This window comes from Phocoena phocoena, chromosome 4 (assembly GCF_963924675.1).
Source record: "Phocoena phocoena chromosome 4, mPhoPho1.1, whole genome shotgun sequence".
NCBI lineage: Eukaryota > Metazoa > Chordata > Mammalia > Artiodactyla > Phocoenidae > Phocoena > Phocoena phocoena.
In genome coordinates this window covers 41,909,791-41,926,661 of record NC_089222.1, presented here as the reverse complement: position 1 = coordinate 41,926,661, position 16,871 = coordinate 41,909,791, and the positions used below count along the sequence as shown (strand labels likewise).

The following is a 16,871-nucleotide window of genomic DNA, read 5'->3' as shown; positions in this document are numbered from 1 at the left end:
TTACACCACCCAGCTATTACACAGGAGCATGGTGGAAATTCAATACCTGTAACAGCTGGAAACAGTCTGAAAGAATTCTGACTCTATTAGCAGAAGAATTCTGACTCTATTACTTAAACTTTTTCCAGTAGTCATATAAAAATAATAAGGCAAGAATTTATTTGGTCTCAAATATGATTCTGAATCATCCAACATGCACGAAATTGTAAAATTTTCATTCTCAATTATCATTACTACATAGTTTGCTAAAGTGCCTGGCCCCAGATAATATTTTCTAGATATTATTCTGAGTTGTTTAATGGAATTTAGGTGAAATAACATTTCAGGAAAGGTTTACCAACTAGGCAACTTGCTTTTCTCACTTGGCCTGGAGAAAAAATTACCCTTTCAACTTCATCAGCATCTCTTTCCCCACTTGACCTCAGTTTTGCTTGAAGAATGCTAATATGTCTCCTCTTGATTTCATGTGGCTTTTCACAAATCCAGTTAACTTCTGGAACCCCTCCATCAGCCCGTCCCCGGTGACAGCACAGCAGGGCTGCACGTACCAGTTCCGGTCACTGCAGAGTTGCTTCACTTTGAACATTCTGGTGATGTCCTCGGCACTCAGAGCACCAGGCACGTCTTGTTTGTTGGCTAACAGGATAACAGGCACATTTTTAATGTGCTCATTCTTCAAAATCTGCTCAAGCTCTCTCCTGGAGTCTTCCAGTCGCTGTGTATCTGTACTGTCTACAACATATACAAGTCCATCGGTGTTCTCACAGTAGAGGCCCCACACAGTTCTCATTTTTTCCTGTCCTCCAACATCCCAGACCGTAAGTGGAACACCCTTTTCCAACTCAATCATCTCCACGTTGAAACCTACTGTTGGGCTGGTCACAATATCCTTAGCAAGCTTTAATTTGTAAAGGAGAGTAGACTTCCCAGCAGCGTCAAGTCCCAGAAGAAGAATTCGGGCTTGCTTGGCTTTGGGGTTTTTAGAATTCAATAGACCCATTTTAGGCTTTTTTTTTTTTTTCTTTGAAGACCTTTTCTTTTGGCTGGAGCCAGTGTTTCCTCTCCAGGTCTTGCATGAAAATGTTAAGGGGAAAGAAGAGAGCAAATGCTTCATGTTATAGTCTAAGAATAGGAACTTACGTGCATTTATGTTGTAGCTTATCAACTTGATTATGGGCAAACAGTGTTTCATTTGCAGTCCCAACCAATCCTGAGGTATCTGTGATGTGAGTAACCAGCCAGTGTAATAGAAGCTCAAAGGGGAAATTCTTTGTGAGTGAGTAGGACTTAGGAGGGGCCTGCCTGTGTGACACTGCAGCTTGTTCTCTTCCAGATGTTGGAAGTCTAGGGTAATCAAAGGTTTGGATATGCACGGGAACATGGTTTGGTAGCGGGATAAAAACTTAACTTTACAAATGGTTTGTAGAAATTCTCTAGTTATTTGACTATTTATCTTATCCCAGTTGTAAATAAGTAACCAGACTTCTGAAGCCATGAAGAGAGAGTTTACCTCACACTGCCTTGAGCAGTATCTTTAGTACTTTCCAGATTACTCAGTAGGAAACTTTAAACCATCCAAAGTTATCTGAACCTTACTTCCATAATCATATAGAGAATCACTTCTTTAATCTTCTAGATAGAAAATTTACACTATTCACAAGACCAAATTTACAGGACGGGGAAGTTTGTAACACAAACACTTTTAAAAGTAAGCAGTCTGATTAAAGGTGGCGAATGAATATATTTATCTCCTCTCCTCAAGACTCCACCAAAATGATGGTAAAGGAATAAAAAGAACATATAAACTCATATCTAGAGCAGGAGAGTCCATCAGAGGGTGAGAGATTTCAACAAAATTCTGGAACATGGAATATAGATAGAAGATGAATGGTAACTAATGCAGCAGGATAAAGCTGAGGCTTGGAGTACTGATACACAGGATACAGAGGGAAGGGGCAAAATGAGCAACTAAAAACAGAGGGTTAACTGAAAGTCTGAATAAGGAACAGAAAACACACACACACAGACACCTCTGCTGGGTGACAATTCAGAGTGAGATGTTACACCCTGGGCCAAAAAAAAAAATCTTTTCTAAAGAAATTGTATGATGTCAGAGAAGAGACCTTCATGTTTTGACAGTTGGGAGTTTCCACCTCATAATGCCTAATTCGACATTTAATTAACCTATAGCCAACCTGGCAGTTGGCAAACCTCACTCATGTACATGGAGTTCCCAGTCAGCTTTCAGTGTACAGAGGTTTTCATACTTAGTACATAACATGCCTCTAATATAATGAAAGACCAAGATAAAAATAAGAAGGTTTAAAGAAAGCTTTAACAGAGGTAATGCAGGGAACAGAAGAAAATGTTCAATAAGTTCTAATTAATATTTCCATAGAGATTTGCAAAGATATTGCATCCATAAAACAAGAAATGGATGCTATTTAAAAAGCCACTCAAAAAACAAAAACAGAACTCTTGAAAATTAAAAACATGGTTTCCAAAATTTAAAAAGATCAATAATAGGTTAGAAGAAAATCCAGACGTCTCAAAGTCTGACTTATAGGACTTTATTCCAGAAAGAACAGAAAATATGCAAAGAGGAAATTATCAAAGAAACAATATAAGACTATTTTTCAAAGCTAAAGAATAAACTCTCCGGACTGAAAGGCTTCCCTCAATGCTTAGCAAGTTGATTTTAATTTTTTTTAAACTTAAAAAAATATATATATATATATACATATATATATTTTTTTAATTTGGCTGTGCCGGGTCTTAGCTGCGGCACACGGGATCCTCATTGGGGCATGCAGGATCTTTAGTTGCGGCTTGCGAACTCTTAGTTGCAGCATGTGGGATCTAGTTCCCTGACCAGGGATTGAACCCCGGCCCCCTGCATTGGGAGCACAGACTCCCAGCCACTGGACCACCAGGGAAGTCCCAGCAAGTTGATTTTTAAAAGAGCTGTATATACTAAGGCATAAAATATACATGTTTTATTTTTATTAAAACTAAAATTTTATTTTTTAAATTAAGTAGACTATTCTGGGTGTAGAAAGTACACTTATGAAGAAATTATGTAAACCTTTAAAAAACTATTAAATTCTTAACCAACTCCCTGTATCTCAGAAACCAGAGATAGCATTTTCATTCATTTATTCATCCATCCATTTATTCAGCAAATGTATATATTGATTGCCTTCTGTGTGAACTACCATGTGCTAGATTCCAGGGAGGACACAAAGATAAATTAGACCTTTCCTTAGGTGGCTTTCATTGGGGAGAAGTTTAAAGATATGTGAATAAAAATAATAATACAAAGTCTTATAAAATGTAAATGCTATAAGAAGAAAAAGCTAACATATTCTAGAAATTCAAAGATTACTTCAGGATGGAGGGCATCAGGGAGATCACCTTAGAGAAGGTTCAACCTCAAACCAGGCCTTCTAGAGATAGGGTAGGGGAAGGGTATTTATTAAAGAGATGGTCTGTGTGAGCAGAGTCTCAGAAATGGGAAAACATAGAATGTATATGGAAAAACAACAGGATACAAATATGCACATGTAGTGGGTTTTTTTTTTGCTATAAACACGTTTAACTATCATGAGAAAACCATCAGACAAATCTTGATTGTAGGACATGCTACAAGACAACAGACCTGAACTCTAAAATATGTCCATGCCATGAAAGGCAGAAGAAAAAAAAGGAACAAAAGAATGATCTAAATTAAGATATATTTAAGATACGTGATTGGATCCTTTGTTCAAAAAAATTGATTATTACTATAATTGGGGACATTTTATGATGATTATTCATATATTATTATATATATGAACTATATATTAGATGATGTTATTTATCAATGCTAAATTTCTTTTTTTTTAATTTTTAAAAATTTATTTTGGCTGCATTGGGTCTTCGTTGCTGTGTGCAGGCTTCCTCTAGTTGCAGCAAGTGGGGGCTACTCTTCTTTGCGGTGCGTGGGCTTCTCATTGCAGTGTCTTCTCTTGTTGTGGAGCACAGGCTCTAGGCGCACGGGCTTCAGTAGTTGCAGCACATGGGCTCAGTAGTTGCGGCATGCCAGCCCTAGAACACGCGGGCTTCAGTAGTTGTGACGCTCGGGCTCAGTAGTTGTGGCACACAGGCTTAGTTGCTCCACGGCGTGTGGGATCTTCCCAGACCAGGGATCAAACCCATGTCCCCTGCATTGGAAGGCAGATTCTTAACCACTGTGTCACCAGGGAAGTCCAATGCTAAATTTCTTGAGTGCAATGATGATATTGTAGTTATGTAAGAGGATGTCGTTGCTCTAAAGAGATATATGTTAAAGTACTTAGGGGTGATATCAGCAAGTTAATTTTAATTGGTTCACTGTGTGCGCACACACACACACACACACACATCAGAAATATGGCAAAGGTCAGCAATTGGTAGTTTATGTGAGGGGTTTTGGGTGTTCACTGTACTAAACTCTCCTGTAGGTTTGAAAATGTTCAAAATAACATGTAGAAAAAAAGAATTGAAATAATCTAATCAAACTAGGCTGCAGTCTGTAGAGAATAGTTCAGCTTACACATGTGGTAAGACCATATTTCCCAAGATGAATTTAGGGACTGTGTACTACCACGTGGGCTCTTCTCCATCCATCTCTGGACTTTCAATAAATTGAATTTTAAAAGAAAAGGTTTAACACTTACTTCATTTTAAACTTGATACAGTCTTTATGAGATCCACTATCCATACTGGGGTAATACTTTAATTTGTTTTGTCTATAATGAGGGTAATCATACATATATATGCCTTCACTCTGTTTCCCATTTGATCAATTATACCTTGTTTTCAGGATAGTCAACCAGATGAAGGGTTAAATTCTGGATGAATATTATATCCAAATGAAAATATGACTCTCTCTTCTGTAAAAGGGAGTAATTTCTTTCTCAATGTTAGTTTTCCTGAAAAATTCTACAAATGTTTCAACATCCTTTCCTACTGTCTTACAACATTTATGGATTCATTTGTCCTGGCCAAACCTGAGGGAAGGAAGGTGTTTGTTTTCTGTGAATCATTCCGAGATTATGCAAATAAAGGCAGGATTGTGAGAGAGTTACTGGCAAGCTCTGTGGTATCATAGGAAATTTGTTTTAAAATGCAGGAATGAAAGAAACATTTTTTTTTAACTTCTTACCTTGGAGATGGGAGGTAAAAAGCCCTTACTTAGAAACTCAACCATGTACTGACAAAGTAAAGATATAGAAACTCATCTCTTGGAAGGAAGTGGCAACTTATTCAATTAACTTTATTTTTTATAACTAAAGAAGAAACAATGGGGAGGTCATTGTGTGACTTGCTTAGTTTATGCAGACTTGGAACATGCCTGTTTTTCCTATAATAACTTTTTGTTTGGTCTTTTTAAAAATGAACTTTTGGAAAATGGAAGTATAACATACATAGAGTAAAATGCAAAAATCATAAATGTACAGCTCAGTGAGTCACAAATTGAAAACATCCATGTATATACCAGTGAAACCAGGCTTAATTTTTAATTTTGCATTTTTGTTGCAAGTAAAAATTCTAGACCTCAAGCATTTCTACACTCAGTTGTCAGAAATATACTCTGTTCTCGAACATGTAATGAGAACAACAGGTACTCATTATCCTAGTTGAGATTCTTTGGTGCTGTGAAAAATGATATTCCAATCCACGAAGCTTTTCCAAGTGCCGTTTTTTTCCCAGGACAGAACCAGAACTTTCATGCACATCACCAAATGTGGAGCATATGGGTAGACCAGTGGATCTGAGTTCAGATCTAGCCTCTGGCACTTACTAAGTGCTGACAAAACCAGGGATGTTGTGATAGCTTATTATATTACATATAATAAATGTGAAAACACATATCACAGAACCTGGCACATGATTGATGTGAGTTTTCTTCCTCTCTTCTCACAAGTTTTGTATATTAGCTAACATTTAAAAATACCTGCAGTTGCTACTTATCATGGTAATCATTTCATGACATGTAAGTCAAACCATTATGCTGTACACCTTAAACTTATACAGTACTGTATGTCAGTTACGTACCAATACAACTGGGAGAAAAAAATTACCTGCAACTCTTGGTTCTGGAGAACCTAGGGGCAGGACAGGAATAAAGACATAGAGGTGGAGAATGGACTTGAGGACACGGGGAGGGGGAAGGGTAAGCTGGGACAAAGTGAAAGAGTGACACTGACATATATACACTACCAAATGTAAAATAGATAGCTAGTGGGAAGCAGCCGCATAGCACAGGGAGATCAGCTCAGTGCTTTGTGACCACCTAGAGGGGTAGGAGGGAGATGCAAGAGGGAGGGGATATGGGGATATACCTATATGTACATGTATAGCTGATTCACTTTGTTATAAAGCAGAAACTAACACACCATTTTAAAGCAATTAATTATACTCCAATAAAGATGTTAAGAAAAAAAAAACCTGCAACTCTTAGCCTTTTCCAGACAAGGAACAATTTGGTGATTACCATCAGAGTACTGTATTCCCTTGGCAGAATAAAGTACTGTGTGCTGAACCCCTTCTCCAGCACCCCAACGTTATCCCCCTTCTCCCAAATAAGATTAAAATGAACATGGATACAACACAATACAATTAAAATGAACAGAAGAACCGTCTGAGGGCTGTGTCTGGAACTTGGAAGGGGCATTCACTCATTTGCCTTGGTGAAGACAGGCATTTATATAAGGACAGATGACGCAGATATCTTTGGCCCCAGCTACATGTGAAGCTCTCAGTATCCTCTGTCTGCCCAGCCAGTGGCAAGGGGACCCCAAAGAACTGGGCCATGCAACCTGACCACCATGAACCGAACTGGTTCCTTTTCATGACAGTGATCCAAATCATAGGTTTGCATAGGTATGCAAATTCTTTATAAAATTATTTTAAGGTCTCCATTCTTTACAGCCTCTCATTTCTCTTCTAACTCACAATAAACTTGTGATTATTCATTCAGTATTTATTGGGTACACATGAAATGGCAAGCACTATTTGCTGTGAACAGAATAACAGATTCACCCTTTAAGAAGTAACTGAGGGTTGAACCATTTAAAAAATATATATTTAAAAAATACTCTACATTACAATCTTGCTATTTAAAAAAGTATTTTATTATAAAAACAATATTAAGAAAATTTTAAATCATCTGAAACATTTTTAAATGTAATGTGACTAGGAATTTACTTTTGTCTATTTTCTTTCTGTCTTTGTTTATGTACATATATAATTTTGATACGCTTTATTCATCAAGCTTGTATTGAGCACATACTATATCTGGATTTAATGCAAGACACTGGTGATATGGATGCAATCAAAACAGTCTTCATTTTCAAGGAAGTAGTAGTCTAATGAGGGAGACAGATACATGGCATGCATATTGTTATAAATAAGGTAACAGAACCTTAAGGAAGCACAGAAGTCATCAAAAAGGAGGGTGAAATAGCACATTGTATCCAGGGAACTGGAAGCAGTTCCATAAGTGGAGTTGAGAAGTGTGAGGACAGCAGAGTAAGAGGAGGGGAGGCTGCAGGTCAGTGTCCAGCAGCATGGCTCATGCCTGGGGTGCCCACATCATTTATCATCCTGGACCGTTTTCAAAGTGGAGGGGGTGCCAGTAATGAATATACCAGAAAACACGTGTAAACAGGACAGTACTGGAATAACTAGGCTATATGGTCACCCTAATATAGGTCACATGAGACTTGCCCGGCTTCATGGGAGGACACTTGAGCCAGTTTCAGGATGAAGGATCAGAGTGCCAGGTCTGCATAGCTACTTCTCAGATATTTCCACTGTCACTCACTGACATTCTCCTTTCCAGTTTTTCTAGAGAATAAACTAAGAAATCAAAGTTGTACACTGGAGAAAGCTGAATCATAAGCTGTCAGTGAGGGAAACCAAAATGGGAAACCTACTTCATGTAGCAGAATCAGTCCTCAAAGACTCAAAAATAGACAGTATCAAGCCAGAAACTAGGGTAAAGGAAGATAATTAAAAAGCTGAGACCTTGTCATTAGAGTTGACAGGTAAAATACAGGACATCTAGATAAGTGTGAATTTCAAGTGAACAATGAATAACTTTTTAGTATGAGTATGTTCCAAATATTGTACAGGATATACCTATAATAAAAAAGCATTCATTGCTTTTCTTCTTCTTCTTCTCCTCCTCCTCCTCCTCCTCCTCCTCCTCCTCCCCCTCCCCTCCCCCTTCCCCTCCCCTCCCCCTCCCCTCCCCCTTCCCCTCCCCTCCCCCTCCCCGCCCCGCCCCTCCCCCTCCCCTCCTCCTTCCCCTCCTCCTCCCCCTCCTCCCATTTATTCTCAGTCTCAGTTATTATCATTTTTTCTTTTCCATATAAGCATTTAAGCCTGTAAATTCCCCCAAAGTATCACTTTAATTGCATGCCACACATTTTTTTACTCATTTTTCTAATTACCATTATAATTTTTTCTTTGATCCATTAGTTATTTAGAAGTATTTTTCTAAATTTGCAAATATATAGAAGTTTTAAGTTATTATTTTATTATTTATTTCTAACTTAATTTTATTGTGGTCAAAAATACTGGTTCTTGGACAGTTATTGAGATACTTTATGTCCTAGTACATGGTCATTTTTTGTCAAAGTTCCACATACATTTGGAAAGAAAGTGTATTCTCTAATAATTGAGTACAATATTCTGTATCTATTAGGCCAAGTTTTATAATTGTTTATTCAGATCTTGTCTGCTCGAACTATTGATCAAAGAAGGAAGAATGTTAAAATCTTCAACAGTGACATGACCATTTCTTCTTGAACTTTTGATGATTTTTGCATCACATATGTTGAAGCTATCTTTAGTGCTGACAGGTGTAAAATTTTTATATCTCATGATTGGACTGAATTTTTTTTCAATAGGTAGTGACCTATTTGATCTCTAGTAATATTTTTTTTTTTTTTTTTTTTTTTTTTGCGGTACGCGGGCCTCTCACTGTTGTGGCCTCTCCTGTTGCAGAGCACAGGCCCTGGACGCGCAGGCTCAGCGGCCATGGCTCACAGGCCCAGCCGCTCCGCGGCATGTGGGATCTTCCTGGACTGGGGCACGAACCCATGTCCCCTACATCGGCAGGCGGACTCTCAACCACTGCGCCACCAGGGAAGCCCTCTAGTAATATTTTTTTTCTTGAAGTTGAATGTGTCTGTTTCTAATATAGCCATCTCAGTTTCCTGTTGGTTAGTGTTTACTTGCCTTCCTTTCAACCTTTCTGTGTTCTTATGAGATGTGAGATGTGTCTCTTCTTAATAGCAAAGAGTTGAACTTTTAAAAATTCAATTGACACTTTTTGACTACATTAGAATAATGTAGTTTCTTGATACTGATTGTGATTTACTTATCATTTTATTTTTATATTTTCTGTTTACCCCAGTTTTCAACGTTTTCACTCTTTTCTTTGTTCTAGTTGAGTACACTTTTTCTTTCCCTTATTCTTTTTTCACCTTTATTGGTTTGGAAAGTATGGAATCTAACTGTACTTTTTAATGGTTACTGAGGTAGGCAGAATTCTGAGATAGTCCCCCAAACTCCCATCCTGTCATTTATAATTCCCTTTCCATGAGTGTGGATGAGACTGTGAATATAATGGATATTACTGTCTTGATTAAGTCATATGGCAAAGGTGAAGGAATTTTGAAAGTACAGTTAAGGTTCCACTTTAGTTGATTTTGATTTGATCAAAAGGGAATTTACCCTGGGTGAGCTTGACCTAATCAGGAGAACCCTTAAGAGGGACTGGGCCCTTCCAGAAAAAGGAAATTTGAAGCAGCAGATTTATCTTGCTGGCCTGGAGAAACACAAGCAGTCATATTGTGACTTGCCTAGTGGGCAGCCACTGGTAGCTGAGGCCTCTGGCCTACAACCACAAGAAACTGAATTCTGTCAGTAACCTGAATGAGCTGGGAAAGGACTCTGAGCTCCAGATGAGAATCCCAGCCTGGCCAACACTTTGACTGCAGCCTTGTGAGACCCTGAGCAAAGGATTCCACTATGCCATGCCTGATATCCTGACCCACAGAAGCTGAGAAACAGAAATATATATTATTCTAAGCTGCTAAATTTGTGGGAATTTGCTATATAGCAATTCATATGAATGAATATAGTTACCTTAGAAATTTTAACATTTATATTTAACTTAATGTCTGAAGAATGATCAATGTGGTTATCCACATTTAGAAAAAAAAGAACCTTAGAATGTTTTAACTCCCTTTACCACTCTTTCATTATACATTCTATTGTCTAGGTGTGTCTAGCTTAACTTTTTTAACCGTCAAAGTAAACACTATCATTGGTTTATTCAGTAGATTTATCTACATGTTTACCATATTCTTTGCTCACCATTTCTTCTTACACTCAGACTTTCTCCTGTGCTTATTATCCCTCATCCTGAAGTACATTCTCTAGAAGATCTTAGAATAAGGCTTTGCTGTAATAAAAGCTCTCAATTTTTTCCATCAGAAATTAACTTTATTTTAACCTCAGTTTGAAAGATAATTTGCTGTATATAATAGTATATTTTGACATTTATCTTCTCTCAGCACATTAAATGTACCTACCATTCCACTGTCTTCTGGCTTCCTTTGTTGCAGTGGGAAAATCTATCAGTTTAAATACAGTTCCTTTATAGATAACACTGTCTTTTTCTCTAGATGCTTCTAATATAGTCTCCTTGCTTTGGGTATTTTAAAATTTCACTATAATATGGCTAAGTGTGGATTTTGTTTTATTTATTGTTTGCAATTCTTTCTGTTTTCTGAATCTGTGTATTGGTATTTCTCATCACTAGGAAAGAAGAAATTCTCTCCTCAAATTTCAGGATTTCTCAGACATTATCTCTTTGAATAGTATAATTTCTCCCTTCATCTTTGTTGTCTCCTCATGGAACTGCAGTGTTGGACCTTCTCTCTCTGTGTCCTCTATGTCTCTTAATATTTCTTTTGTAGTTTCATTCTTTGTCTTCTTCTGAATTTGTTGTAATTTCCTCCAATCTGTCATGTATTGTCTCTTCAAATGTGCCTAATCTACTCTTTAAGCTTTCCATTAAATTTCTAATTTCAATGATTATATTTTTAATATGTAGAAATTCTATTTGGTTCTTTTTCAAATCTGGCCAATTCTGATAGCTTATAGTTTGGCATTCTTCTAATAATCTTTTAAAATTTTTCTTTAAATACATTAAAACACTTATATTTTATTCTATACCAGACCATTCCATTATTTGAAGATTTTAATGCTTGACTCTGCAGTGTGTTACTTCTGCTATTTCCTCATGCATCTAAAGTCATATTCCTTGAAAATGTATATGTAGATTTGAATTTAACAAGTATTCTTTTGAGGAGGGTTTGGATGTTTTTCCTTTACATATTAGATACTCCCAACTACATTTTTGGCGTGGGGCTTTTTCAGAATGTACAGATAGTATGAATTCCGGTTTTAAACACATGTGAAAGTAGGCTTATGATTAAGAATTCTCAGGCCTTTTTCTTCTTTGTTCAGCTCTGCCGAGAGTCCAAGTGAGATTGGCAAATATCACCACTAACACTCTGTTGGGTGGGATTTTTCTAATTCAGCCACTGAAAGAGTCATCCTTGAAGGTACCCTATTCTAGCTCCCACCTTGCTTTGGACCCCAGTTTTCTTTTCAGCCCTGGTACATTGAGCCCATTAAAACTTGGGCCATTGACCACTAAGGATCACATAAACACTCAGGGCTTTGCCTAACCCTACAGATTTTGCTTTCTTTTTCCCCAGCCTCTGAAAAATTCTCTTAATTTCTCACCAGCTCAGCCTCAGACGAACATACATAAAAAGTTTTTGTTTGTTTTGATATTTTATATGGCATTTTTACATGTGCTATACTGGGAAGGATTTTACTTAAGACCCAGTTCATCATATTTCTAGAAATTCTTTAAATTTTTAGTGAGAATATACTCATTTTAGAATTTTAGTTAAAGACATATTTAAGAATATTAAAATATTAGAAGAAAAAGTTGAAGAACATGTTAATAACATTGGTGATATATGGCCTTCTTAAGCTAAAATTCCCCAAATTATAAAGCCTATAAAGAATTAATATTGATTAATATATTTAACTGAATAAGCATTTAACATTTTTGTATGCAAACACCTTAAACAAAATCAAAAGACCAAAAGAGCCTTAGAAAATATTAATAATGTATAATGAAAGTTTCATATACATAATACATAATGAATTCATACAAGTCAATAAAAAAGACACACAGATGAATTAGAAAATGAGCAAAGGACATGAACAGACAATTCATAAGAGGATATACAAATGGTCAAATATTACGTAAAATTATGCTGGATGTCACTGGTCACCAGAGACCTTAAAATAGTATCTTAAAATAGTAAGATACCATTTTTCACCCATCAGATGACAATTGATAGTATGTTAGACTGAATCACTATTGGGGGAGTACAAATTGATACCTGCCTTTTGGAGGGTAGTTTGGCAATATATCTATTAAATTTTTAAATATATTATTTTGGGGAATTTTGAACTAATGGTTAGAGGATATACCCGCTCCTGACAAATCCTCAGCAATTAATATTTTCTTTATATAAGTCAGTGAGTGAAAAAGTTCTGAACTCCAAGAGACAGATATCAGAAAAGTTTTTCAGCGAAATCACTTTATTTCCTTCTCAAGATAATATTAAGTGTTCAGATAGTACTCACTCTGGTTTCTCACCACTCAGATAGTAAGGTTTTCCACATTAACTGTTGAACTGTGTCCGTGGAACAGATACAAGTCTTGAGATCTATTACCTTGGCTATGACCTGATGACTGATTCTCTTGATATGACTCACCTTCCCCTTCTTGAGCAAGATTATAGACAGTAATGACTTATAACAACATTTCCTTTCTCATTGGAAGTACTGAAGGCAGCTTCCCCTGTTCATTGACAGAGGTATCACAAAGTAGCAGGGATGAAAAAATCTTCAAGACACAATGCAAATGCATGGGAAAGGGCTCGGAAGGATATTTTCCATACTGCTATGCTGTGGAAGAAGATAGCCACAGGATGTCAAAGGGAAGTTCAAGGACATCATATGGTTTCTATCCATGGTCATACAACTTACATATATTATCTCCTTGGACAGGAACAGTCTGAGTCTTGTTGTGTCATTCTGCCCTAGTACATTTTAGCACATCTATTTGGTTTACAAGCAAGGAAACATTGTATGGCAAATGGCCAAGAAAGCGTCTTCCTCAGGATATTCCCCAGAACCTACATGTACCCCTTAACCTAGCAAGTCAATCTCTAAGGATCTATCATTAAAAAACACTTGCACGTGTATCCGAAGAAGCATGTAAATAAATGGATGTTCATTGTTTACAACAGTGAAAAATTGCAAACGGACTATATGATCATCAATAGAGAAGTTAAATATATTTTAAATGTATTTTGGTTCCTCTGTGCTACAGAATGCTTGCAGCAGCTAAAAGAATGCAGCAGCTAAAAGGAAGATGTATGCATAGTGACATAAAAGGATATCAGTCAATTCAGTGGAAAAAAAAAAAAGCAAGTTGCCGAGCCATACACAACAGCATAAAGTTATTTAGTTTAAATATGTATATTAATATATATTAGTATACACATATATTCTATTTTAGTAGATAGATAATGCATATATAAAAATACATGGGAAAGGGGGTGGAAGCTATTCCCACACTGCTATGCAATAGAGGAGATTACCATGGAGTGGTTATGGGCTTTTACAGTCGCTTTTTGTTATTTTATCATGTTATATTGATAATATTTTCATGTAGTACTTAGGTAATTCAATAGTTTTTTTTTTTTTTTTTTTTTTTTTTTTGCGGTACGCGGGCCTCTCACTGCTGTGGCCCCTCCCATTGCGGAGCACAGGCTCCGGACGCGCAGGCTCAGCGGCCGTGGCTCAAGGGCCCAGCCGCTCCGCGGCATGTGGGATCTTCCCAGACCGGAGCACGAACCCGTGTCCCCTGCATCGGCAGGCGGACTCTCAAACACTGCGCCACCAGGGAAGCCCAATTCAATAGTTTTTAAAATAATTTGTTTTTATGAAGAAGAGGAGGGGTTGTTTAAGATTAAAGGAGCTGGAGGGGGATGCTTGATCTGTGTCCAGGGCAGCAGAGATAAGAGGTAAGAGAGTCTGAAGTGAGGATTTGAGGGCAGAACTTGTTGGAGTCGTGCATTCATTTTCTTTCATTCCAAAAAATTTTATTGTGCATCTACTATATTATATACAAGGTATTGAGCAAAGGAATATTCAGAAATAAAAGTTATAATGTCCTGCTCTCCAGAGGTTCACAGAGAAGTAAACATATATTCATAATGCAGTGAGATGAGCAGTAAGACCCAGTTATGCCTGGTGAATCAGAAAAATACAAAGGATGGGAGAAGCCACCTGTGTCCATCCAAGTACAAGAGTTGGCTTTCTGGCCTTCCACTGTCCCTCAGTGACCACTATGTATACTGCCATGGTTGGAAGCCAAGACTGACCCTGTGTGTGCCATGTGCGTTACATCAGGAATTATAGGAATTCTAGCAAAGTAGGATCTGTGCTGAGGGTGGACAACAAGGTCTCCTCCATAACTAACAAAACTTTCTGAGCTATAATGACATGGACAACAGGGTTTTAGTACCTTTAGCCATTTCTCTCCACCATTACCGTGCCCTTTCTGTGATACTTTCAATTTAACAGTATATAATATCTTTCATTATTAAATTAAAGATCTGAAATTTTTAATGCAAATGCTATCTGAAAGCTGTTCACACTGAAATATACATAATCAATTTGTAGGCAACAAATATGGAACAAATTAATGAATGACCAAATAAACGAAATCAGATCCTTCCAAAACTTGATAAAATGGGGAAAGGGGGAAAAGTACTGAATAACTGCTATAGCAGATTGATATTATGGTATAAACCATATACTTTTCATTTTCCATACTTCCCATTTGTTCTGTGACCTCTTCCTCAACTTCAGGCAGCAGAGGGTAGCTCCGTCTATGGCCTTGGGGAAGGAAGGCACAACAGAGAACGAGAACTAAAGAGTCCATTTTCACTCAGCTCTTGAGTTTCAAACTAGATTTTAAAAATTCCTGGCACAGACAGCAGATTAAGAGAAAGGGTTTTTAAGGATCAAAAGATAAAACTAATGCCATAAACATTTGATTTTTTAAAGAAGACATGATATCAGAATGAGTTATCCTTCCTGTATTAGTCTGCTAGGGCTGCCATAACAGAATACCATAGACTGGGTACCATATGACAGAATACCATAGACAGAAACTGATTTTCCCACAGTTCTGGAGGCTGCAAGTCCCAGATCAATGTGCCGGCAGGGTTAGTTTCTTGTGAGGCCTCTATTCCTGGCTTGTAAACTGATGCCTTCTCACTATGTCCTTACCTGGTCTTTCTTCTGTCTGTGCCTTCCTGATGTTTCTTCCTTTCTTATATGGACACCAATCCTATTGGATTAGACCCCCACCCTTATGACCTCATTAAACACTAATTACCCCCTTAAAGGTCTTATCTCCAAATACAGTTACCTTGTCCAAAAGAAATACAATGCAATTTAAATTTTCTAGTAGCTACATTTTTTATAGTACAAAGAAAGAGTGAAATTAATTGTAACACTATCTTACATTTAATTCAGCATATCCAAAACATTATAATTTCAACATGTATGTAAGCTATACTAAAAATATTAATGAGATATTTTACAATATTTCCTTCAAACTAAGTCTTTGAAATTGGTGTGCATTTTCACTTTGGGTACATCTCATTTTGGACTGGCTACATTGTAAGAGCTCAGTAACCACATATGACTAGTAGATACTGTAGTGTTAGATAATCTCCAAGCTGAAGAGAGAGAAGGGTCAAATAAGAGAGCAAGGGAGAGCAGCTCAAGATATGGCTGAGGTCCCAGGGACAGGGCGGGTGGGGGGGAGTCACGATGACTCACAGAATCCTCAAAGAGGTTTGGGGATCTGAGAGCAGAAGGACCTGTGTTCACTTCTCAGATGGGACCAAGGTAAACAGGAACAGGTAGAAGTAGCAACCAGATGTGTCTAAGACAGCCTCCCAAGTCTCCAGAGTGGCCCTGGAGGACATCCAAGTTTCCCAATCCCTAAGAGAGGTGGAGACGTGGCTCAGGGAGGATCACCGCAGTCAAGATAAGGAGCTGCTATAGCAGGACTGATGACTGGGGACCATGGGAATGTGGACATGAGCAGTGAGTGTCAACCGAAAGGGGCACTGGTGAACCTGACACTTCACCTTGTGTCCCCTAGAACTTAGATGCCACTCTGGGGAGATGGGGTGGGGTGGAGGAGGGGAGTTCTGAATTCATGGAATTTATCAGAAATGATGAAAAAACTTCAGATATAAGCTTATCTGCAATCTACTGAACTATATTTCCACTATCAGGCAGAAAAGAAGCTTGAAATAACAACTTAAGTTCAGTGATAGTTTTTTTTTTTAATTAATTAATTTATTTATTTATTTATTTTTGGCTGCGTTGGGTCTTTGCAGGCAGGCTTTCTCTAGTTGTAGCGGGCAGGGGCTACTCTTCACTGCAGTGCACGGGCTTCTCATTGTGGTGGCTTCTCTTGCCGCAGAGCACGGGCTCTAGGCGCACAGGCTTCAGTAGTTGTGGCACATGGGCTCTGTAGTTGTGGCTCACAGGCTCTAGAGCGCAGGCTCAGTAGTTGTGGCGCATGGGCCTAGTTGCTCCGCGGCATGTGGGATCTTCCCTGACCAGGGCTCGAACCTGTGTCCCCT

At 37.8% G+C, this 16,871-nt stretch overlaps 1 protein-coding gene across 1 annotated transcript; it reads right to left on the bottom strand.

Moving 5' to 3' along the window:
- Window positions 1-421: 421 nt before the first annotated feature.
- Window positions 422-1,000, bottom strand: ARL14 (ADP ribosylation factor like GTPase 14). Its single transcript, XM_065877018.1, has one exon. It carries the CDS (start codon window positions 998-1,000, stop codon window positions 422-424), a length of 579 nt encoding a protein of 192 aa, XP_065733090.1.
- Between the last annotated feature and the right edge of the window lie 15,871 nt (window positions 1,001-16,871).

Coding starts and splice junctions, on each gene's coding strand:
- ARL14 (XM_065877018.1), bottom strand. CDS start 1,000: ATGGGTCTATTGAATTCTAAAAACCCCAAAGCCAAGCAAGCCCGAATT.